The 20808-nt window shown below is 46.2% G+C and overlaps 1 protein-coding gene across 3 annotated transcripts in view; it reads left to right on the top strand.

The window, feature by feature from the left end:
- The window catches only part of LOC101317021 (BOS complex subunit NOMO1), a 52550-nt gene that overhangs the window by 8060 nt on the left and 23682 nt on the right, over positions 1 to 20808 (top strand). For all 3 annotated transcript variants that reach the window (XR_012326093.1, XM_033841155.2, XM_033841154.2), the window contains exons 4-16: positions 23 to 123; positions 816 to 922; positions 3087 to 3159; positions 4995 to 5147; positions 6257 to 6394; positions 6724 to 6813; positions 9310 to 9415; positions 9607 to 9757; positions 14209 to 14383; positions 15733 to 15874; positions 16897 to 17028; positions 18104 to 18240; positions 19773 to 19860. Coding sequence is in view for 2 of the 3 variants with exons in the window: in XM_033841155.2 (XP_033697046.1) it covers positions 23 to 123; positions 816 to 922; positions 3087 to 3159; positions 4995 to 5147; positions 6257 to 6394; positions 6724 to 6813; positions 9310 to 9415; positions 9607 to 9757; positions 14209 to 14383; positions 15733 to 15874; positions 16897 to 17028; positions 18104 to 18240; positions 19773 to 19860 (1593 nt within the window). In the remaining variant the exon portion in view is untranslated. The remainder of the gene's footprint in view (positions 1 to 22; positions 124 to 815; positions 923 to 3086; positions 3160 to 4994; positions 5148 to 6256; positions 6395 to 6723; positions 6814 to 9309; positions 9416 to 9606; positions 9758 to 14208; positions 14384 to 15732; positions 15875 to 16896; positions 17029 to 18103; positions 18241 to 19772; positions 19861 to 20808) is intronic.

Here is a 20808-nt window from a genome sequence, read left to right as displayed (position 1 = left end):
CCCTCCCCCTGTCATTGGGCAGAGCCAACCACCGTGGAGCTCTACGTGGATGGTGTGAGCGACATCTGCACGAAGGGCGGGGACGTCAACTTCGTGTTCACGGGCTTCTCCGTGAATGGAAAGGTTTGGCATTTGTCACATTTGCTCTGTGGTACATACTGGGTCTTCTCTTACCTTTAAAAAAGCAAGATGTTTTTAAACTGGGGGCTTTGAGCCCACAAGGGACCCACAGATAAGCTTCAAGAGGGCCTGGGAGCTCAATGAAATTGCATGTAAAACATAGAGGGTGTTTTTAGGGGCCGGGTCTAGGTTGCTGGTCACTCCCCTGTCCGAGTATAGATACCAGGATGGCTTTTTAGAGGGACAGGTTCTCGGGGGAGAGTTCCCCCTCCCTGCACCCAGCACCGTGGCTGAGATGTGCATATTTATTGCCTTCCTTTTCTTCATGGTGGGTTTATTCTCCTTTCCCTTGACCCTGAGAGTGAGGGCCTTTGGTCTCGGCTTTTTGTGTGGGTTTCTTGTTAGAGATGGGGACCCTGGGTATTTATTCTTTCGCAGTGGTTTGTAAAATAATTGTGCATCTTTAATTGAAGGTGTCTTAGAGCCAATGAAACAAAGTGTCATTTTACTGTTGCTGTTCCCTCTCCCTGTCCCCAAGCCTCCCTGGGAAGGGTATCCACAATCTCTACCATCTTTTCCAAGGAAACTTGACCCAAAGAAGGTCATGGGCTTCGTGTGGGGAGCAGGATGGACCGTGCGGCTGGGAGGAGGACGTTGCTGCTGGGTGGCTCCTAACTCCTCCGTCTCCACGGCAGGTTCTCAGCAAAGGGCAGCCCCTGGGGCCCGCAGGAGTTCAGGTGTCTCTGAGAAACACAGGCACAGAAGCAAAGATCCAGTCCACAGTCACACAGCCTGGCGGAAAGTGAGTCATGCATGTTACGCCCTGCCCCGAGGCTAGAGCCGGGCCCTGATGTGGGGGGAGCTTTGGATTTAGGGAGACCTGCGTTCAAATCCTGTTTCGGCCTCTTAACTTCAGTCGGGTTCCTGCCCCTCAGGGCCTCAAGTTCCTCATCTGTAAAATGGAAGTCATTTGACCCATTACATCTAGCGTTGATGCAATGATTAAATATGAGATAAATAAAGCACCTGCTGCAGGGCCTGGCACATGGTAGCCCTTCATTTACTGGTTGGGACTGGCTCTGGAGCCCGACAGCCTGGGTTTGAATCCTGGTTCCCCCATTTGCTAGCTGTCTGCCCCGGAGCAAGTTACTTAACGCCTCTGTGCCTTGGTTTCCTCATTTATAAATGAGGATAATCATGGAACCTACCTCTTAAGGTTATTGAGAAGATTAAATTACGATATTCTCGTTTCAAGCTGTCTGGCATAGAATATGTGCTTAAGAACTTAGCTCAATACAGATTAGCTCAATTACAATTTTTAAAAATCATTTTATCGGGCTTCCCTGGTGGCGCAGTGGTTAAGAGTCCGCCTGCCGATGCAGGGGACACGGGTTCGTACCCTGGTCCGGGAAGATCCCACATGCCGCGGAGCGGCTGGGCCCGTGAGCCATGGCTGCTGAGCCTGCGCGTCCAGAGCGCGTCCAGAGCCTGTGCTCCGCGACAGGAGAGGCTGCAGCAGTGAGAGGCCCGCGTACCGCAAAAAAAAAAAATCATTTTATCACTATTACATCACAGTCATTTTGTAGTTGGAACTAATGACTATTTAATTAACCTTGCTGAGTCATATTTAAAGCATTTATGTAATGGATTTATATCGTTGAGTTGTAAATGTTAATAGATATGCCAAGATTAATATCAGAATAGTTCCACCTGATAATGTTGGAAGCATGCAAATCACCACTGACTACTTCAATACACAAATATGACTAAACTGCAGAATAGAAGTTTGTAATGAGTCTGTCAAGTACATCATCCAATTTTTAAATGATGATTGTTGAAATTATATTTCAGTTTTGAAAAATACTTATTGATGCCTCTCCAACCCCCTCCCCTGATCTGTAGAGGATCAGAGGAGGGGGTTGAATGTGGGACTTGCATTTTTTCTAGTTTCAGTAATTTGCTGCTGACCGTGCTGGGAAAAGTGACTTGAACTTTCCAAATCACTTTCCAAATCTCTTTCCTGTGCGCTAACTAAACTGACAGTAACGTGCAGAACCGGGATGCTATGAACGTGAGGTAGAGGCTGAATCTTACCCAGGCCAAAATCCAGTGGCAGTGTCAACTCTTTTGTAGCAAATTGATTTCCAAGCTCTATCCAGTTATTACAGGCAACATTGGATGTAATAAAATACCACCACAGAAGAAGAAATTGCATGAAATTTTTGGAGTTCATATTGCTGGAATTAGCCCTTTCATGGTCTGATGCTTTGCAAATCTAAAGGGCTAAATGTGTCAGAATCCTGGTAGTGGTGCTTCCATCCTCAGCTCATCCCACTCTGGTCTTGGTGTGTTCACAGCTGCTAGAATAATCTTTGTCAGCTTCTGGTTTCATCACAGTTGCTTTGTGCAAGAACCCAGATTGGCTTCTATTCGTGTCTGATAACAGGTCTTAATAAACTCTGGGGTAGGAGTCAAGCTCATTTTCACCTGCCCTCCCCTAATGCTTAGTGTCATCTTGTGTAAGCGTCCGTCTCAGCTTATTGGGTCTGTCCTCTGTTCTTTATCCACCTCTCGTCCATTCCCACTTCTTCTGCTTTGGATGCTTCCCTTCTCTCCTGTTCATGCCTCTCACTCTGTCAACACACACTTGAATGTTCTGTGACTGATCCTTGCTGAACCACAGGGACTGGTTTTTAGGCCAGAAATTTCTGGGGTTAAGGGAAGCATGAGCCTTCCTTCCCATTAGCACACGAACCCCTCTCCTTGCACACAGCCAGTGCCCAATAAGTGTTGTCTGATGAGGATTTGTACAGCGAAGGATTGAATTTCATTTATGCTCATTTAACTGGCTAAGGGCAAGTTCGTGATAACTCAAACATTATTTTCTTATGCTTCCAGTAGTTGTCCTAAAATTATAAGTGCTCGAGTTGTTGGCAGAAAGTGAAGTGGTATTTTGTACTTCTCAGGTTTGCGTTTTTTAAAGTTCTTCCTGGAGATTATGAAATCCTTGCAACTCATCCAACCTGGCCATTGAAAGAGGTGAGCATTTATTTCAGTTATGCCGATGGCCATGCCAACAGTGTGCTGGTTTGGGGACAAATGTAGAGGTTTTCAATTCTAGGTATGAAATGATTTTATGGTTCTTCTAGAAGTCGATGGAAAAAAACAATGGTGCTGCTGATTAGTTTGGTGGTACTTATACAGGAAAACTCCCTCCATGTAGCAGATGTTGCTTATATTGGTTTCAGTTTTAGGTAACAACATTGTCATCCTGCTGTGAAATTGGTCTGTTATTAACTATAGCTATTTTAAGCCAAGTCAACACCAGAAGGACCCGATGAGATTATTTTATTGTTCTTTTTTTAGTCTGTAATAGCAATCTATAAATATACTTAACAATTTAGAAACTCTTGTACATGTGCCCAAGGAGAATGTATAAGAATGTTTATTGCAGCTTTGTTTGTAGTAACAGAATACTATAAACAACCTAAATGTCCATTAAGAGGAGAATGGATTGTGGTTTCATCACACAGCAGAATTCTGTATGTCAGCAATAATGAATGAACCAGAGCTATGCATATCAATATGACTGTGCTTAAAAGCATAAAGTTGAAGGGAAAAGGCAAATTGCTGAAGGATAAGGAAATATGATACCATTTATATAGTCATTAAAAACACTTATGATAATACCACTTATGGATACATTCACATGTAGAAAATTGTAAAGACGTGAGTGGGAATGGCAAACAGTATATTCATTATGGTACTGATGTTTGTAGAGGGAGGGAGGAAGGGGACGTGGGCATCTGCAAGGGTCTAGAATTGTGTTTCTTCTCTTTTATTCTTTAGCTGGTTGGAACTTATATAGGTGTTCTTTGGTATAGATCCCTATATCTATTTTTTGTTTGACTGAAATAGTTTATAACAAAAGATCAAAAAAGGAAGAAAAATACTAAGCGAGGTTCTGTAATAACTGTGAAGAAACAAATTGAAGTTAAGACTTAAAGAACATTTTGACAGGCTTAGTTTTTATATTAGTTTTGAGGCTGCGTCTCCTTTTTTTGCTAAAGAAGCATCAATATTTCAGTTTTTACCTTGTAAGTTTTACGCATTTATAATTGATGATATAGTTTCACACCTAGATATGTCTGTATTCTTTTTATGACTTTGTTTTCAGGATTTTTCTCTTCTGGGCAACATTGAAAAATGTTTCATTTGAAACTCCATAGCTTACACATTATAAATAGAATACATTTTAAGGTTTGCATTGTCTGTTAATTTTATACATAAAGGAATTTGAGTTTATTCATGTAAAATTGTGTTTTAAAGTAAAGCAGGCTGTTAAAAGTCAGGATAATGGCTGCCCTTTGGGGGAGTAGTGACTGGAAATGAGCATGAGGGGAGCTTCTAGGGTGCTGGTTCTGTTCTGTGTCTGGGTGTTGGATGCATGGTGAGTTTGGGAAAATCACTGTGCTGGACGCTGAGACTGTGTGCAGTGTTCCCCATGTGAATTATACTTTGACAAAGAGCTTAAAAATACACACATACATACCATTAAACATGGAAAAAAATAAAGCATGTTCATTAAAAAAATTGGAACATACAGAAGAGCATAAAGGAGCGGAAGTGGAAAATCTGGAAGGTGGAAAACTGTAAAAGAGGTAAATTGTTACCATCTAAACGAAATCACCATCATCTCCATTTTGCCACAGTTCCCTTCACTTCATTTTGCGAATTAAAAAACAGTTGTTATGGTACTACACGTGCAATTTTGTATGTTGCTTCCCCCCAGTTAATATTTTAGTGTCAGCATGTCCTCGTGTTGTTAAACGCTTTGTGTTTATTCTTTTGGAAGTTGACATCTTCTCTTGTAGGCGAGCACCACTGTACGAGTAACGACCTCCAACGCCAATGCCGCGGGCCCCCTCATAGTGGCTGGCTACAACGTGTCTGGCTCTGTCCGCAGTGACGGGGAACCCATGAAAGGGGTGAAGTTTCTTCTCTTCTCTTCTTTAGTAACCAAAGAGGTAAGCAAAGAAGAGTGAAGAACAAGAGAGATTGTGGGCAGGGCTGGGGGCACGGGGGATCACAGACTAAGAATACACGGTTTCAAATGCAGGTCAGTTTCAGACTAGAAGACAAACGTACGGTTACCAAAGGGGAAAGCGGGAGGTGGGGAGGGATAAATTAGGAGCTTGGGATTAACAGATAAACACACCACTACATATAAAATAGATAAACAGCAAGGTTCTACTGTGTAGCACAGGGCACTATATTCAATATCTTGTAATAAGCTATAATGGTGAAAGAATCTGAAAAAGAATATATATATGTGTAACTGAATCACTTTGCTGTACACCAGAAACTAACTCAACATTGTAAACCAACTATACTTCAATTTAAAAAAAATTAAATAAAAAATAAAATGCAGGTCAAGGTTGATTTATAGTTTCAGCATTTAAGAACCTTGTGTTTCTCTGTTGACTCACAAGAAATTGAATGTCTGCACTGGGAGGCAGTGGAATTCAGTGGAAAGTGCACTGGCTTTGAAATCAGACAGACCCAAGTTCAGACAAATCCCAGCTCTGCCGCTGACCAGCTGTGTGAACTTGGGCCACTCCGGTTTCTTACCTGGAGGATGGTGACCATTTTTAACTTTTCAAACTTGAATGTAAAGATTTTATAATCTACTATGTCCTCTGCTCTGTCCTAGGTTTCAGAAACATATATTTTGTGAAATAAAACTTATACAAGTATTTTTTTTAATTAATTAATTTATTTATGGCTGTGTTGGGTCTTCGTTTCTGTGCGAGGGCTTTCTCTAGTTGTGGCAAGTGGGGGCCACTCTTCATCGCGATGCGCGGGCCTCTCACTATCGCGGCCTCTCTTGTTGCAGAGCACAGGCTCCAGATGCGCAGGCTCAGTAATTGTGGCTCACGGGCCCAGTTGCTCCGTGGCATGTGGGATCTTCCCAGACCAGGGCTCAAACCCGTGTCACCTGCATTGGCAGACAGATTCTCAACCACTGGGCCACCAGGGAAGCCCCTACAAGTATTTTTAAAGCATGACTATTTGATAATAATCAGAACATGTAAGTGGAAAAGGAAGTCATTTTGAGTTTTTTCTCCTGGCCTAGGATGTCCTGGGCTGCAACATCTCCCCAGTGCCTGGATTCCAACCCCAAGACGAGAGTCTGGTGTATTTGTGCCACACGGTCTCCAAAGAAGACGGCTCCTTCTCCTTCTCTTCGTTGCCGAGTGGAGGCTATACTGTGGTGAGTGAAGCCGACTTCCGTTCTGTTTATGTTTGGGACACATATCAACGGGAAAAGTCAGTGCCATTTGGATATCAAAGGACTGAATGGTTGGCCTGCAGTTCCATAAACATTTTATTTAGCAGTTACTGAAGATGTAACTGTCCCCTCAGTAACAGCTGGGAATAGTGCAAGTCTTTCTCTTGCACAAATCTGAAACAGTTATGATTAATAGTGTCTCTTTGCCTGCTTTGAACCCCTAGTTATTTGTGGGCTGCTGGATTGAGTGTTAATATTGATGGTTGAATCATGTTATTGGCTCTTGGTAATTAACCGACTTTTTCTTCCAGATTCCATTCTATAGAGGGGAGAGGATTACCTTTGACGTTGCTCCTTCTAGACTTGACTTTACAGTGGAACATGACAGCCTGAAAATTGAGGTAAGGCCTCTCTGTTGGAGTTCCCATCCCTGGGCACAGGTGTTGCAAATGTGTTAAAAAAAAATCAGTTTATCTAGAAGTACTGTTGGAAAAAACAGAATGTTGTACTCTCTTCCACTTCATTCTGGGATCCACTAGATCCTTCACTTCTCTCACATAATGTCTTTATCTTAGAGAATCAGAGCCCTATTTACATCTACTTCATTCAATGAAATATATTTACCAAGTGTCAATGACATATATTTTAGGTACTATTCTAGCGCTGGGCATATAGCAGTGACCCAAAGAGGCAAAAGTTCCTGTTTTTGTGGAATTCATGTTCTAATGGCAGAAAGAGACAATATACTTACAAATAAGTAAATAAGAAAGTATATGAGAAAGTCTTTGTTCTTTAGAAACATAAAGCAAGAAAGGAGATTATATAGTTTCAAGGTTAAGATAGGGTTGAGGTCTCATAGGTTGTTCTTGGGAAGGCCTTAGGGTGAAGGTGACTTTTGAGTAACAACCTGAAGGGGAAGAGGCAACGAACTGTACTTACATCTGTGGGAAGAGTGTTTAAGACAGGGAATGGCAGGTGCAAAGGTCCTGAGGCAGGAGTGTGGCCAGAAGGTTTAGGGAACCCCAGAAAGGCCAGGGTGGCTGGAATGGAGCAAGTGAAGAAGGGAGGAAGAGGAGAGAGTGTCAGAGAGATGGTCGGGTAGGTTGTGCAGGTCCTGGTGGGCCATTCTGGGTAACAGTTGGCACCACTGAAAGGTTCTGAGCAGAAGAAGAGGTGTGTCCCCTCCAGCTGCCATGTTGAGAAGAGTCTGCAGGGGGCAAGGTGGAAGTGAGGGACCAGTTGAATAGGTGAGAGCTGATAGAGCCCGCAGTGGAATGACAGGTGGGGTGATGGATGGGGTGATACAGGCCCTAAAATAGATGGTAAATGTGTTTTTCATCATAGTTCTATCTTTAATTACAGACGTAGAAAATGGTTACTGTAGAAAATTTGCTAGATAGAGCAGATCCCCAAAGAAAACAGCAGTCTGTCATAAGTGGACCACCCAGTGTTACAGTTATTGAAAAAATTAAATTTAATCGTTTTATTTTAATGTTACATTAGAAAGTACTGTGTTAAAGTAGCTTAAACTGGTGGGAGCTAGCTTTTAGGTCACATTCTCAGTGGGGTTCTCACTCTGCCTTTTAAGATTCAGTAAAGCATTTGACTGTAGCGCTGTGCCCTGGAGGGGGGATGGAAGGGTGAAGGTCAAGTCCTTCGTGCTTCAAGGGGCTTGCACAGAAGGATGGGGGCAGGTGAGTGGGGAAAGACATTTCCCAGATCACAACCAAATGCAAGGTTTTAAACAGACATGAATGGAATTTCAGGGAGTGGCTTGTAAGCTGTATGAGGTCGGGACCGTTGAGTCTTATTCCTTACTGTATTCCTAACACGTGATTTAGTGCCAGGTACGTGGTAGGTGCCTAATAAAAGTGATTGTTGAGTGAATATATAATTTAATAGGTGGGTTAACCACGCCTTTTTAGAAGGATGAAGAAGAGCTACCTGGGCTTCCCTGGTGGCGCAGTGGTTGAGAGTCCGCCTGCCGATGCAGGGGACACGGGTTCGTGCCCCGGTCCGGGAGGATCCCACATGCCGCAGAGCGGCTGGGCCCGTGAGCCATGGCCGCTGAGCCTGCGCATCCGGAGCCTGTGCTCCGCAGCGGGAGAGGCTACAGCGGTGAGAGGCCTGTGTACCAAAAAAAAAAAAAAAAAAAAAAAAGGAGAAGAGCTACCTGACTAAAGAGGAAGCCATTTTATTTTCTTAGAGCTCAAATGCTCTTGCATATATGTGTGCATGCATGCATCCATCCCTTCATTCAGGAGTCATTTATTGAGTGCCTACTGTGTAGCAGGTGACTGAGTCAGAACAGGTCCCTATCTTCATGAAGCTCACATTCTAGTGGGAGGTAGACAAACTAGAAGAAATCAAACAAGGACATACCAGATATTGGGGAGGTTTTTGCTGAAGCCTAGAAAGTAGGTTAGTGTGATGGACAGTAACTGGCTGGGGCGTGAGGCAGGGGCTCCTGAGAAAGGGTAGTTAGAGCATCTCAGAGGTGGTGACAGTTTGAGCTAAACCTGAAGGACGAGAAGGGGCGGCCTCTCCCCAGTCCTCTGCAGGTGTGGGAGGAGATCCAGGCTGAGGGAGCAGCTGGTGTGAAAGCCCCTCGTGGGGAAAGCATGCAGGAACCCAAGATCAGGGTGGCTGGAGCCCAGCTGAGTGCAGAGAGCCAAGCCCTGGCCCTCACAAGTGAGGAGGACCCAGACACATAAACCAAGCGGAAGACAAGACGTGGGAAGGGGCTGCGGGTGGGTGAGCTGGGAGGGAGCTGGCTGGCATGGGGCACCAGGAGAAGGCAGCGTAGGCAGGGGTGCTGAGTGGTGGCGTGAGGGGCATGAGGGGGGCTTCTGCAGCTCAAGCACATGACAGCGTCCTCCCTGTTCTTCATCTTCTAGCCTGTGTTCCACGTCATGGGATTCTCTGTCACTGGGAGGGTCTTGAACGGACCTGAAGGAGAGGGTGTCCCAGATGCGGTGGTCACCCTGAACAACCAGATCAAAGGTGGGCAGACACGTTGGGCCCTGGCCTGTTTGTCTGGGCTGGGTTTTGCTCACAGAGAGGAATGGAAAGGAAAGAAAATCTTAACGACTCTATGAAAACATGCCAGCTTTTGGTCTCGAGTATCCCTGTGTAGATGAGGGCTACACAGTTGTTTTTGTCTCATCCTTTGTTGGCCTGTTTTTGTTTTACAGTCAAAACAAAAGCCGATGGCTCGTTCCGTCTGGAGAACATAACAACCGGGACGTACACCATCCACGCCCAGAAGGAGCACCTCTACTTTGAAACCGTCTCAATCAAAATCGCACCCAACACGCCTCAGCTGGCTGACATCATCGCCACAGGGTAAGGCGGGCGTGCGGGGCCTGGAAGCGCTGGTGCTTACGTTGGCGGCCAGCGGAGGACAAGACCACCTTCTATCTGACCGTGCGTTTCTGCCAAGGGTCCACATCCAGTCTCAGACACCTATGGAGAAACTCAGGCTGGCTTCTTTAGAAAGATCAGAGCTAAGTGTTATAAACTGAAGGTGCTTAACTGTTAGCTGCTTCAAGAAAGTCATCTTACTCCAAAGTTAAAATGGGTTCAAGTTAGGAGAAGATCTGTTACGCCTGACTTCACATCTGTGAGGCCTGCCTTGGCTTCACTGGAAGATAATGTAGTTGGTTAAGAACGTTTGCTGTAAGATGCTTCGGGTCGTTGTCACAGTTCTTCCCACTTTGTACTTATTGTGAGTTGTGAGGGGATATCCTGTGGTTGAATTCCTGTAGTTTTACCAAGTAGTGACAGTGCCTAGTGCAGAGAACCCTGGCCTTGGAGTCAGAGTTTGGGTCTTTCTCTTATCCGTGTGTCACCTATAGAATGGGGAGGCTGCTATCCCTCCTTGGCAATAGGTGCTCAGTAAACAGTAACTTAACGGGGTGGGGATTGGTGAGCAGGGTCTGCGTGGAGAGAGGCCTCTCAGAGCAGCGCGGTGCAGATGGGGGCATAGCACTTGGTGTTGCTGGAGTGTAAAGTGCTGGGTGGATGAAGGGGGCAGATGTCAGAGGGGCTCCTCACTCCCTGTTGGAAGACGGGGATTTTCTCCACCAGGGAGAAAAGTCAAGGGGCCGGTGAACGGTGTGAGCACGGAGGTAACGTGGTTAGATTTTTGTCTTCAGTGAGACACTGTGGTGCCACGGCTGCGGGGAAGGCCTCGAAGGGGACAGGAGAGGGTGCAGGAGGCCTGAAAGCAGAGTTGATGAGGGCCTGTCTTATGGGGAAGTCAGGGACAGATCGGGAAGATGTCTCAGGGTTCCCAGCCTGAGAGGCAGGATGGCTGTGGACGGGGAGAGGAGCCTGTTGGGGATGAAGCTTCAGTTTTGGCCGTGGCGGTCCATAGGCCCACTAGGTGGCGCTCTCCACCACGTGCTTGGATAGATTGTAAATCGGGAAGACTCGGCCGGCCGCAGGTGGCAGCCAGAACCTCGAATGTGTAAGAGCAGGTAGAAGTGGATCAGTGGACCGGAAATAGAATGTCAGCCTTCGAGGGGTGGCCTTAGGAGAACCTGGGGCGGGGGTTTAGGTGTGACCTCCCGACGGTCTCGGAGGTCCAGGAGCTGAGCCCTGACGGCATGCTTTATTGGCTTGGTCGCTGAGGAGGTGACCATTGTCTGTAGGCAGGCGGGGGGTCCGGGTCCGGGGTTCAGTGTTGAAAGGCAGGTGAGGAAGCAGAGCACCCGTGGAGCCTGCTGCCGTGTGTGCCGTGGTGGAGCCTCAGGAAGTGACTCCTGGGCTGCAGTTCTCCCTGCTTCCCTCATAAACAGTTCTGAGCAGCGACTCCAGGTGAGCCACCATGATAAGTGCTGGGTGTGTACAGGGAACCAGGCTAACGTCACAAAGGCAGGGGTCCAGGAGGCAGACTGAAGATGAGGAGTCAGTGACGGTAAGTTGGGGTGGGTGTGCAGGAAGAGCTCGGGGACTCCGAGGGGACTTCGTTTAGGTGGGGCGCTGTGGAAGCCGAGACCTTTGGGAGGACCGAAAAGTAGCCGAGTGGAGGGCTTGGCAGGCAGAGGGGACAGCGTGTGCCAGGGCCTGGAGGGGACAGAGGAGCTCTGGGGTCGGGGTGGGGACAGCCAGCGTGGCTGGGGGCGATGGTGAGGCTGGAGGGCCACGTGGCCTTGTAGCCACCTTGTGGGGATGGGCTTCTCCCCAAGTGAAGTGGGAAACCATTGATGAGTTTTCATCAAGGGAGCCGCGTGGATCAGGGCATTTTGGAAAGTTTTGGGGTTCTTTTGTCTTTTTTTTCTCCCGACTGCTGTGTGAAGAGTGGATTGGAGGAAAGCCCGAGTATAAGTGGAGGGCGTAGATGGGAGGTGTGACAGTTGTCTGGAGGAGCTGGTGACCGGTGGGACCTGGGACCCTGCTGGTGGGGGAAGGAGGAGACGTCGGTGGATTTGATGAGTGATGTGGAGGCTTTGTGCATCAGAGCCCAGGTTTCCTATTTGAGCATCAGGGTAGATTGAGGAGGTGCCATTCATGGAGATGAGGAAACATAATTTAATTTTATATTTATTTTCTTCTTTAAAGTGGAATATTTGGGTCAAAGAAAGAGAAACAACATTTGTTGAGCATAATTGGAAAAATTCATCATTTTCCTTTTGGTCCGTTTGCCTTTTAATTCATTGATATTTCTTACTCTTTCTGTTTTTCCCTTTTAAAAAAATTATTTGCTAATTTATTTGAAAATCAAACTCTGGCTTCTGTCTAAATGGCAACGAGAATATAGTTGTCTTACGATGCACCAAAATTCCTGATTTCTCTTCATTAATGTATTAAATCCTGATGAAATAATTTATTGACACATCAATTTTTAAGAGCTTCAGTATAACAAAACATTGTCTTACTGGCTTTTTAGTTCTTTTTCTAAACTAAAACAATATATATTTGAGGTTTAGGGTAATTGGACACTTATCTTTAATTGAGAGTACGAGCTAAAACTGATTGTATGGTTAAAATATTTAAAACTTAGGCAAAGAGGTTCAACTTGGAATGAATAAGGGGACTTGCCCCCCGACATGGGCACAAATGAAGGGAATATGGACGGTCCTTGAGAATAATTCCGTCAGTAGTCCCTTCCTATCCATTTTCTCTGATAGTACACAGTAGGGAACCAAAAGGCAAACCTTTGAATCTAGATCAGGGGCTGGCACACTTTGTCAAGGACCAGAGAATAAATATTTCAGACTTCATGGGCTGATAAGGTCTCTGTGACGAAACCCGCTACAGACAGTTCATAAATGAACGGGCTTGGCTGTGTTCCAGGAAAACTTTATGTGTGGACACTGACGTCATAGTAGCATGTCGTTTATTATGTCATGAAATAATCTTTTGATTTTTTTTTTTTCCCCTTTAAAAGTGTGAAAACCATCTTAGCTCACGGTCTCTCCCGAAACAGGTGGCTGGTGTGACTTGGCCTGTGGGCTGTGGCGTCTTGCCCCTCACTGTCCAGCCTGAGCCCCCATGGCCAGGCTGGTCACATCCCTTTAGGGAGACAGATGTGCTCTCCTTCGCTCCCAGACTTCACACACACAGCGTACTACCGCCTTCTTGTTCCTTCTGCTGTTTTTTCTTTGCAGCATAGTGGGTGTGCCAGCATTTAGTGCACCCCATAATTATCCAGCGCTAAATCCGGCATTTTTTATTCTCCTTCTGTCAAAAGGCACAACTGATTTTTTATCTAAAGTGATTCTCTTTAAGATTAGAAAATATTATCTTTAGGCAGTTGAAGAAGCGATTGTGGCCTCCAGCTGTGGGACATTATTACACTTAAACGCACCAACTGTCTAAAAATGAAGACGGTCACTCCACGGACGCCGGACTTCGTTGGTGTTTATTAGTGAGCAGATGTGCCTTTCATGTGCTTCTGGAGGTGTGCCTTGTAGCACTTTACACACTGCTCATTGCAGTCTCCAGTCTGAGCCATTACCTTAATAGGGCTTTTCACTTATAAGTTGCTTCTGTGGCTCCTAGCTCCTAGAGTTCAGTTTTAGCTCTGCATTTTTGTTTAACTTAATTACCTTTACTATTCAGGTCTCTCAGATTGCTTTTATCTGTGCATTATATATAATCACAGGCAAGGAAGGCGTCTTTGATAACCCTGCCTTGTTTTATCCCCTGGGTAATACCACACTTTCATAGGCAGCTTACAGCTCTTGCTTTTTTTTATTTTTTATTTTTTTTGCCGTACGCGGACCTCTCACTGTTGTGGCCTCTCCCATTGCAGAGCACAGGCTCCAGACGCACAGGCTCAGCGGCCAGGCTCACAGGCCTAGCAGCTCCGCGGCATGTGGGATCTTCCCGGACCGGGGCACCAACCCGTGTCCCCTGCATCGGCAGGCGGACTCTCAACCACTGCGCCACCAGGGAAGCCCAGCTCTTGCTTTTAAGGACGAGTCCACATTCTCAGTTCGAGGCTGCTCCACCATCCACGACCCAATTATCTGAAGCATTTTTATCATCCACAGATTGTTTGAAACTTGCCTCTGCAGTGGGAGATGGCCAGATGTCACCCAGAACATACAAACAGCCCTGCCCCGGGCCCTCGCTCTGCCTTTTCCTTATGCAGAAAGAGGTCTAATCTTCTTTCTAAAGGTTGCTTTTAAAACTGGAGTCATTTTGGCTACATTCCTGTCTCTTCATTAAGATCATACTAGTCTTAGGGACGAGGGCTGAAAGAGGGATGCATAGTTTGGGTTGCTAAGCACCTTTCCTGTGATAATTGAGTTCTCATGCTGGAATGAACGGTCCCCTTGTTGCAGGTTCAGTGTCTGTGGCCAGATATCAATCATTCGCTTCCCCGACACTATCAAGCAGATGAGTAAATACAAAGTTGTCCTGTCCTCTCAAGACAAGGACAAGTCTTTGGTCACCGTGGAGATGGATGCTCAGGGATCATTCTGTTTTAAAGCAAAACCAGGGACCTACAAAGTCCAGGTATGACGAGTTTTGTTCTATTTAAGATATTTGAAAAAAACACCAATGATTTAAAAAGGGTTATTTTAAAATGGGGTTAGAGAAGGAGCATTTCCATTCCCAACTTCTTATTTTGAAATCTTTACATTCCTGCATGTCACAGTTAGAGCAGACAGGCAGCTGGTTTGAAGGTGATACAACAGGCCTTTCTCTTTTCCAGTCCTGATGTTTATTAGGGGTTAGTATCAGGCTGCCAGTCATGCCTCCACCTTCTCAGGCTTCTGGCTGCTGTTGAATATCCACGGGTCCCCAAAGGAGATCGCAGTGAACTCTTTATTCTTGGCAGCTCAGTAACATCCACAGAGCATGGCTTCTGGACCCTGAGGCCAAACAGAGCTTCCCTTTTCCTGCCTTGCTGTAAATTGAAGACGCTGGGCAGGCACCACCTAATTTCTCCATCCAGGCAGGTGGAGAAGCAGGGGAGACCCTGCCTTGTAGTCTCCCCGCCAGGGTGAAAGCCTGAGCACTGGTGGAGGCAGTGGGCAAGAGATGAGACAGAAGCGGAGGTCAGGCCACCGGCCCCTTGGGGTCTCAGGCTCTCACCCGTCAAGTCAGCTGCTCCCTGGGGAAGAGCAGGGGAGGGGACTGGGAAGGGTCCTTCTAAGACTTTGCTCTCCTGTAGGGCCAGTGGGATCCCCCCTGCCCCCGCTAAGCAGATGGGGTGGGCGCACAGCCTTGCCCCTGCTTCCACGAACAGCATACTGTGTGGGTGGGCAGCTCCTTTACCAGCCAGCCAGTGTCTTGTGACGTTGGCCACACGGACAAGCCTTTAGAGGCCCTTTCAGAGGCATAATCAGGCCCTTTTCCAGGGAAGGGCAATTCCAGAATGTGATCTCTACCAGGGATGAAGAAGGCGAGCACCGCCTCCTCTCCCAGTCCCTCTTGTGAGCTTGACAAAGGCACACAGAAATGAGGGAAGAAGAAATGGCCCAGTTCCACTGTTGGTCATCCACGTGGCCTCCACAAGTTCACAGCTTGTGTCACGAGTGACCTCAAGCCAGGATCAGGTTCTGGGATTTCGTACGGTTTCCACCTGGGTGCACATGATCAATGACAGCTTTGCGTGCCCTGATACGCTTCTGTGTACACCTGGTGCTGCTGAAGGCTAGTGCTTTATGTCTGCCTAGAAATACGTTTCCTTCACACCGGCTGTATGCAGATTTGTTGTGATTATAAAACTAGGCCTAGGAATGAACCTTCGTCCTACAGAATCCGTTTAGCCTTGGGCCCAGGTGGATGTTCTGGTGCCACGTCGGCCAGGGAGCAGCGGCCCTGATGCAGCCGCTGACCTTGTTCTGTGTGTCCCGCAGGTGATGGTTCCTGAGGCGGAGACCAGAGCGGGGCTGATGTTGAAGCCTCAGATGCTGCTTCTGGCTGTGACTGACAGGCCTGTGATGGACGTGGCCTTCGTGCAGTTTTTGGCATCGGTTTCGGGGAAAGTCTCTTGTTTGGGTAAGATGTCAACTGAAAGCAAGAACAGATAGGTTCAAAGAAGTAAGTGGGGAGAGGTGGGATTTTGGTGAGCTTTTCCTCACTGGGCGGCATTGAAGGTAAAAGCAGAAGCTGCTCCAGGGGAGTGGTGTCTGTCTGAGAGTCTGTGTCGTGTGCAGTTCTTTCTGAATAATTGCCACAAACACCATAACATTTCTCTTTGAGTAATGCTGCCTTGGCTCCCAGAAGAACATGTGGGTTTCTTTTTATTGCCCTCTGACTCTGAAAGGAAGATGGTAGTTGGGCCCAGGTTTCCATCCTAGCTCTGTCACTTACCACTGTGAGACTGTAAGCATGTACTTGCCCAGCCTAGGTTTTTCTTCTGTAAAATGGGAATACTCCTGCTCTCGGGGTTTTAATGAGGCTTAAATGCGGTCATGTCAAGAGGCAGTGTAGCACAGTGGTTAAGATGTTAGACTCTGGAACCAGACCGCATGGGCTTGAACATTCGCTGTGTGACCTGGGGTAAGTTACTTAACCTCTCTGTGCTTTGAGTCCCTCATCTGTAATGTAGAGGTGTTAATGGTACCTACCTCACAGGGTAGTTGTGAGGATCAAATGAGTTACTGTATGTATAGCCGTTGGAAGTACCTGGAACACAGCAAGAGCCATATAAATCTTTGCCATTATTAGTAATATTATTATGATGATGATAAAGGGCCCAGTTCTATACCTGGTATGAAGTGGATTTTCAATAAAGTTTCATCACCTCTGTCTATTTTTCTCTTGCTCCTGTTGATGCTCCATAGATATTACTTCCCCTAATGCAATAATTGCTGGGTGGCTTCATTGTTTGGTACCGATGACAAGCATAGGGGGAGACTTCCTAGAATCAAGTAGATGCATGTTAGCTTTGAAGGAACCTCCTGGCACTGTCCTTCAGGAGCTAAGGGGTGGGAAGCAGCACACAGAGATTGAGGGTTCGAACGGGTGCTATGGTTCACAAGGCAGTCAAGTGAGGCCCCCGCATCTTTTCTCTGCAGACACCTGCGGTGACCTGCTGGTGACCCTGCAGTCCCTGAGCCGCCAGGGCGAGAAGCGGAGCCTCCAGCTCTCCGGCAAGGTCAACTCGATGACTTTCACGTTTGACAACGTGCTGCCCGGAAAATACAAAAGTAAGAACCAAAGGCAGCACTTCCTGTCTTTCTAAACTTTCTAGAAACCTGCTCTCAGGTTGCATCCCAGCTGTACAGTTGTACTTGTTTAACTCTTCTTTACCCCTTGACCTTGAATGTGCATTATTTAGCCTTGGGCATTAATGCAGAAGTTGAGGCTTTATGAGCTAACTGCCGCCTCATCAGGATGACCCACACACTTCTTCTCATGCCATTTTATTTCTAAATGCCGGAAAAGAGTGTGAAATAATTACACGGAAGTGTTCTACCACTTAGCAGCTGTGTGAGCGAGGCAGCTTACTTGATCTCCCTGAGACTCAGTTTCCCCTTTTGAAATAGGAGTCATAGAACCTTTCTGCAGAATGTAGGACTCATGAAATCCAGTATGTGAAGCCCCTTGCACAGGGCCTGGGAAGCAGAAGGTGCTGGCGAATGTTGTTTCTCTTTTCTCCGCCTTTCTTGAGAAGCTCCCATTGCTTGTATTTTTGCTATGTCAGAGTTTAGCTGGGAGCTGCTGGCAGTGAATGGCTTATAAAGTAGGCTGATTTTTCTGGGGAATTATATTTTCTATTATGTCAGGTGTTGGCAAACTATGAGCCGAGGGCGACTGCCTGTTCTTATGAATAAAGTTTTATTGGAACACAGCCACGCCCACTTGTTTGTTTATCGTCTGTGGCTGCTTGTGTGCTGCAGATGCAGAGTTGAATAGTTGAGACCATGTGGCCCACAAAGGTGAAAATATTTGCTCTTTCGCACCTTACAGAAAAAGTTTGCCAATCCCTGAATGTCTTACTTGTAGTCTGCTCTTAGGCCCAGTTGAATTTCTTTCTTGGTGATTTTAATGGCCACTGGTTTCAGTTTTTCTTTAGCAGTTACTTATTCCCAGTGTGATTAGCTCTATGTGTACACTGACACACACACACACACACACACACACACACACACACATACATATTTGTTGGTATGTATGTGTATAGAGGCCCACACATAGGATTCATTAGCACTGTTTTTCTGGGGGCATTCAGGGAGGCGGTGTGCTCTGTTCCCACGGGGGTGTGTGTTGTGTCCTTTGCAGTCAGCATCCTGCATGAAGATTGGTGCTGGAAGAACAAGAGTCTAGAGGTGGAGGTTCTGGAGGACGATGTGTCAGCGATTGAGTTCAGGCAGACGGGCTATATGCTGAGATGCTCCCTGTCTCACGCCATCACTCTGGTAAGCGGAGCTTCTGAGGATTCTCTTATGTGGAATGACACTCGCCTTTTGGAGAGCGAGAAGAACTAGCATGCTAAGAGTGTTATCAGCATAGATAGTCAAGGCGGATTCCCTTTTCTGCCCCTCGACTCACCCACCTATTATGGAAAGCACCATGAGGAAGCATTTTAAGTCCCTTATTGGAAAGATGCCTTTGTTTGGGAGATTTCCTTGTCCTGGCTCCACATTAAATTTTAACTTTGACTAGTGATTTGGGGAAGCTGTTGCCGTAGTGCAAAGCACGTGGGCTCTGTAGCATCGGGCAAGTTCATTTAGTGTTTGTGAGCCTCAGTTTTCTCCTCTAAAATTGAGATCATAATACTCACTCCCCAGGGGCATGGTAAGGTTTAAGTAACCCTCTTACGTATTTGAAGTTTTCCTGGCCATACACTGCTATTGTTTATGAACAGGTGCAGCTGAGGACAGAGTTGGTTATTCTCTTGTAGTCACTGAAGCTGGATTGGCAGTGTACGCAGTGGATTTCAGGAAAGGGAGCACCTGTGTACACCTATGTAGACCCAGTCATGAACTTTATATAATTTTTTGACTTCCAGCATTGGCAGATGTCACTGTAAGGTCCCAGTGGAGAAATGGAGGCAAATGGCAATTAAGTGGCCACTTATATTAGACACCAGAGGCAGTGAGACTGGTGTCTCCAACACCAGTTGAATGCTCTAACCGCTTAACTACAAGTGCTCAACAAACAGCTTTGTTACGAGAGATGGGTTGATTAATATCCAGTTGAGAATAAGTAATAGACATTTAGGAAACCATTCCTTCCCTTAAACCCTCCAGTGGATTTCCATTTCCCTTAGACGGAGATCCATCTTCCTTAACAGTGGCCAGCCCTTCGTTAACTCGTACCTTACCCCTTACCCCTCTCCCCTTCACTCACTGGGCCGTGGCATACTGGCCGCCTCGGCCAGTTCCACACCAAGCTCGGTCCCTTCTCTGGGCCTTTGCACATACTCTTCTCTGCCTGGAATGACGTGTCTTCTGCACAGCTGAGTGTATTTGCTTTTTCTCATTACTCAGGCTGCAGCCCCAATGTTACCTGCTCAGGAGGGGTCTGTTCTGAGCCCAGGCTGAACAGGCCTCTGTGGTGGTCCCTCTCTATCCTGCTCCCTGTTTATTTCTCTGTAAGCTCTGTTACTTCCTAGCTGAAATCTACTGACTTCTTTGTTGACTACCTGGGTTTTCTCTCTTCCTATTATTAGAATGTAAGCCTCCCTGAAAATAAGAGCCACGGCAGCAACCAAGGCCCAGCCTTGAGCCTGCCGCATAGCAGGTGCTCAATAAATATTAGTTGATTGAATGAAAAAGATCACGTTTTTGTTGGAAGTTTTGGAAGCTTTTTGATTTTCCTGTGGCACCCAGCTGCTCACATGATTAATGGGCAAAACAGATGACTGGTTCAGAAACAGAAATATTATTAATCATCGCTGTGTCTCCATGTCCCCTAGTAAGTCATTGTATTGGCTTTGGTCCCTTAGGAATTTTATCAGGATGGAAATGGACCTGAGAACGTGGGGATTTATAACCTCTCCAAAGGCGTCAACCGATTCTGCCTGTCCAAGCCCGGTGAGTCTGGAAGGATTGATGTGCTACGAGTGAGAGAAATGGAAAGGCACCAGAGGGTGGTTTTAAAGGCATTTTTCCCTATCTCGGTTCAGTTTGCATCAAGCTGTCAACTTTGGCCGTGGTTAGCTCCTCTGGAGGGAGCAGCGTTTTTACCCAAAGAAATAGAGGTGGGGGCTGGCATGTGTTCGCAGGCTCTCGGGTTGGAGTTGGGGCCAGACCACTGGGCCCTTTTCACTTCTAAAAGGATTGCACCATCAGCCCATGACCTCTCCTGACGAGTGATCTTTTTAAAATAAAGATTGGATCATCTCCCGCCTTGCTTAAAGTCCTTCAGTGGCTTCTCTGTCAATGACTTTATTGAGATGCAATTTGCAGACCATAAAATTCACCTATTTAAAATGTGTTCAGTACAGTGATGTTGAGTAACTATACCTAGCTTTACAACCATCATTATAATCCAGTTCAGAACATTTGCATCACCCCAGTAATATCCTTCCTGCATGTTTACATTTGATCTCTATTCCCAGCTCTAGGCAGCCACTAATTTATTTTCTGTCTCTATGGATTTGCCTTTTTTTGGACATTTCATATAATGAAATCATACAATACTGTTATTTTTTAGGCTTCTTTCACTTAGCGTAATGTTTTTGAAGTTCACCCAGGTAGTAGCAGGTATTAATAATTGGTTCCTTTTTATTGGTGAATAGTAGCCCATTGCATGGCTATATTACAGTTTGTGTATCTGTTCCCTGGTCGGTGGGTATGTGAGCTGTTTCCAGCTTGGGGCTATTAGGAATAACGTTGCTGTGAACATTTGTGTACTAGTCTTGGTTTGGACATTTGTTGGGTAGATACCTAGGAATGGAATCATATAATAAATTTATGTTTAATTTTTAAAGAAGCTGCCAAATTGTTTTCTGAAAAGGCTGTATTTGCCATTTGCTGTTC

The sequence above is a fragment of the Tursiops truncatus genome, chromosome 15, assembly GCF_011762595.2.
Source record: "Tursiops truncatus isolate mTurTru1 chromosome 15, mTurTru1.mat.Y, whole genome shotgun sequence".
NCBI classification, from domain to species: domain Eukaryota; kingdom Metazoa; phylum Chordata; class Mammalia; order Artiodactyla; family Delphinidae; genus Tursiops; species Tursiops truncatus.
This window is presented reverse-complemented; position numbering and strand designations above follow the sequence as displayed.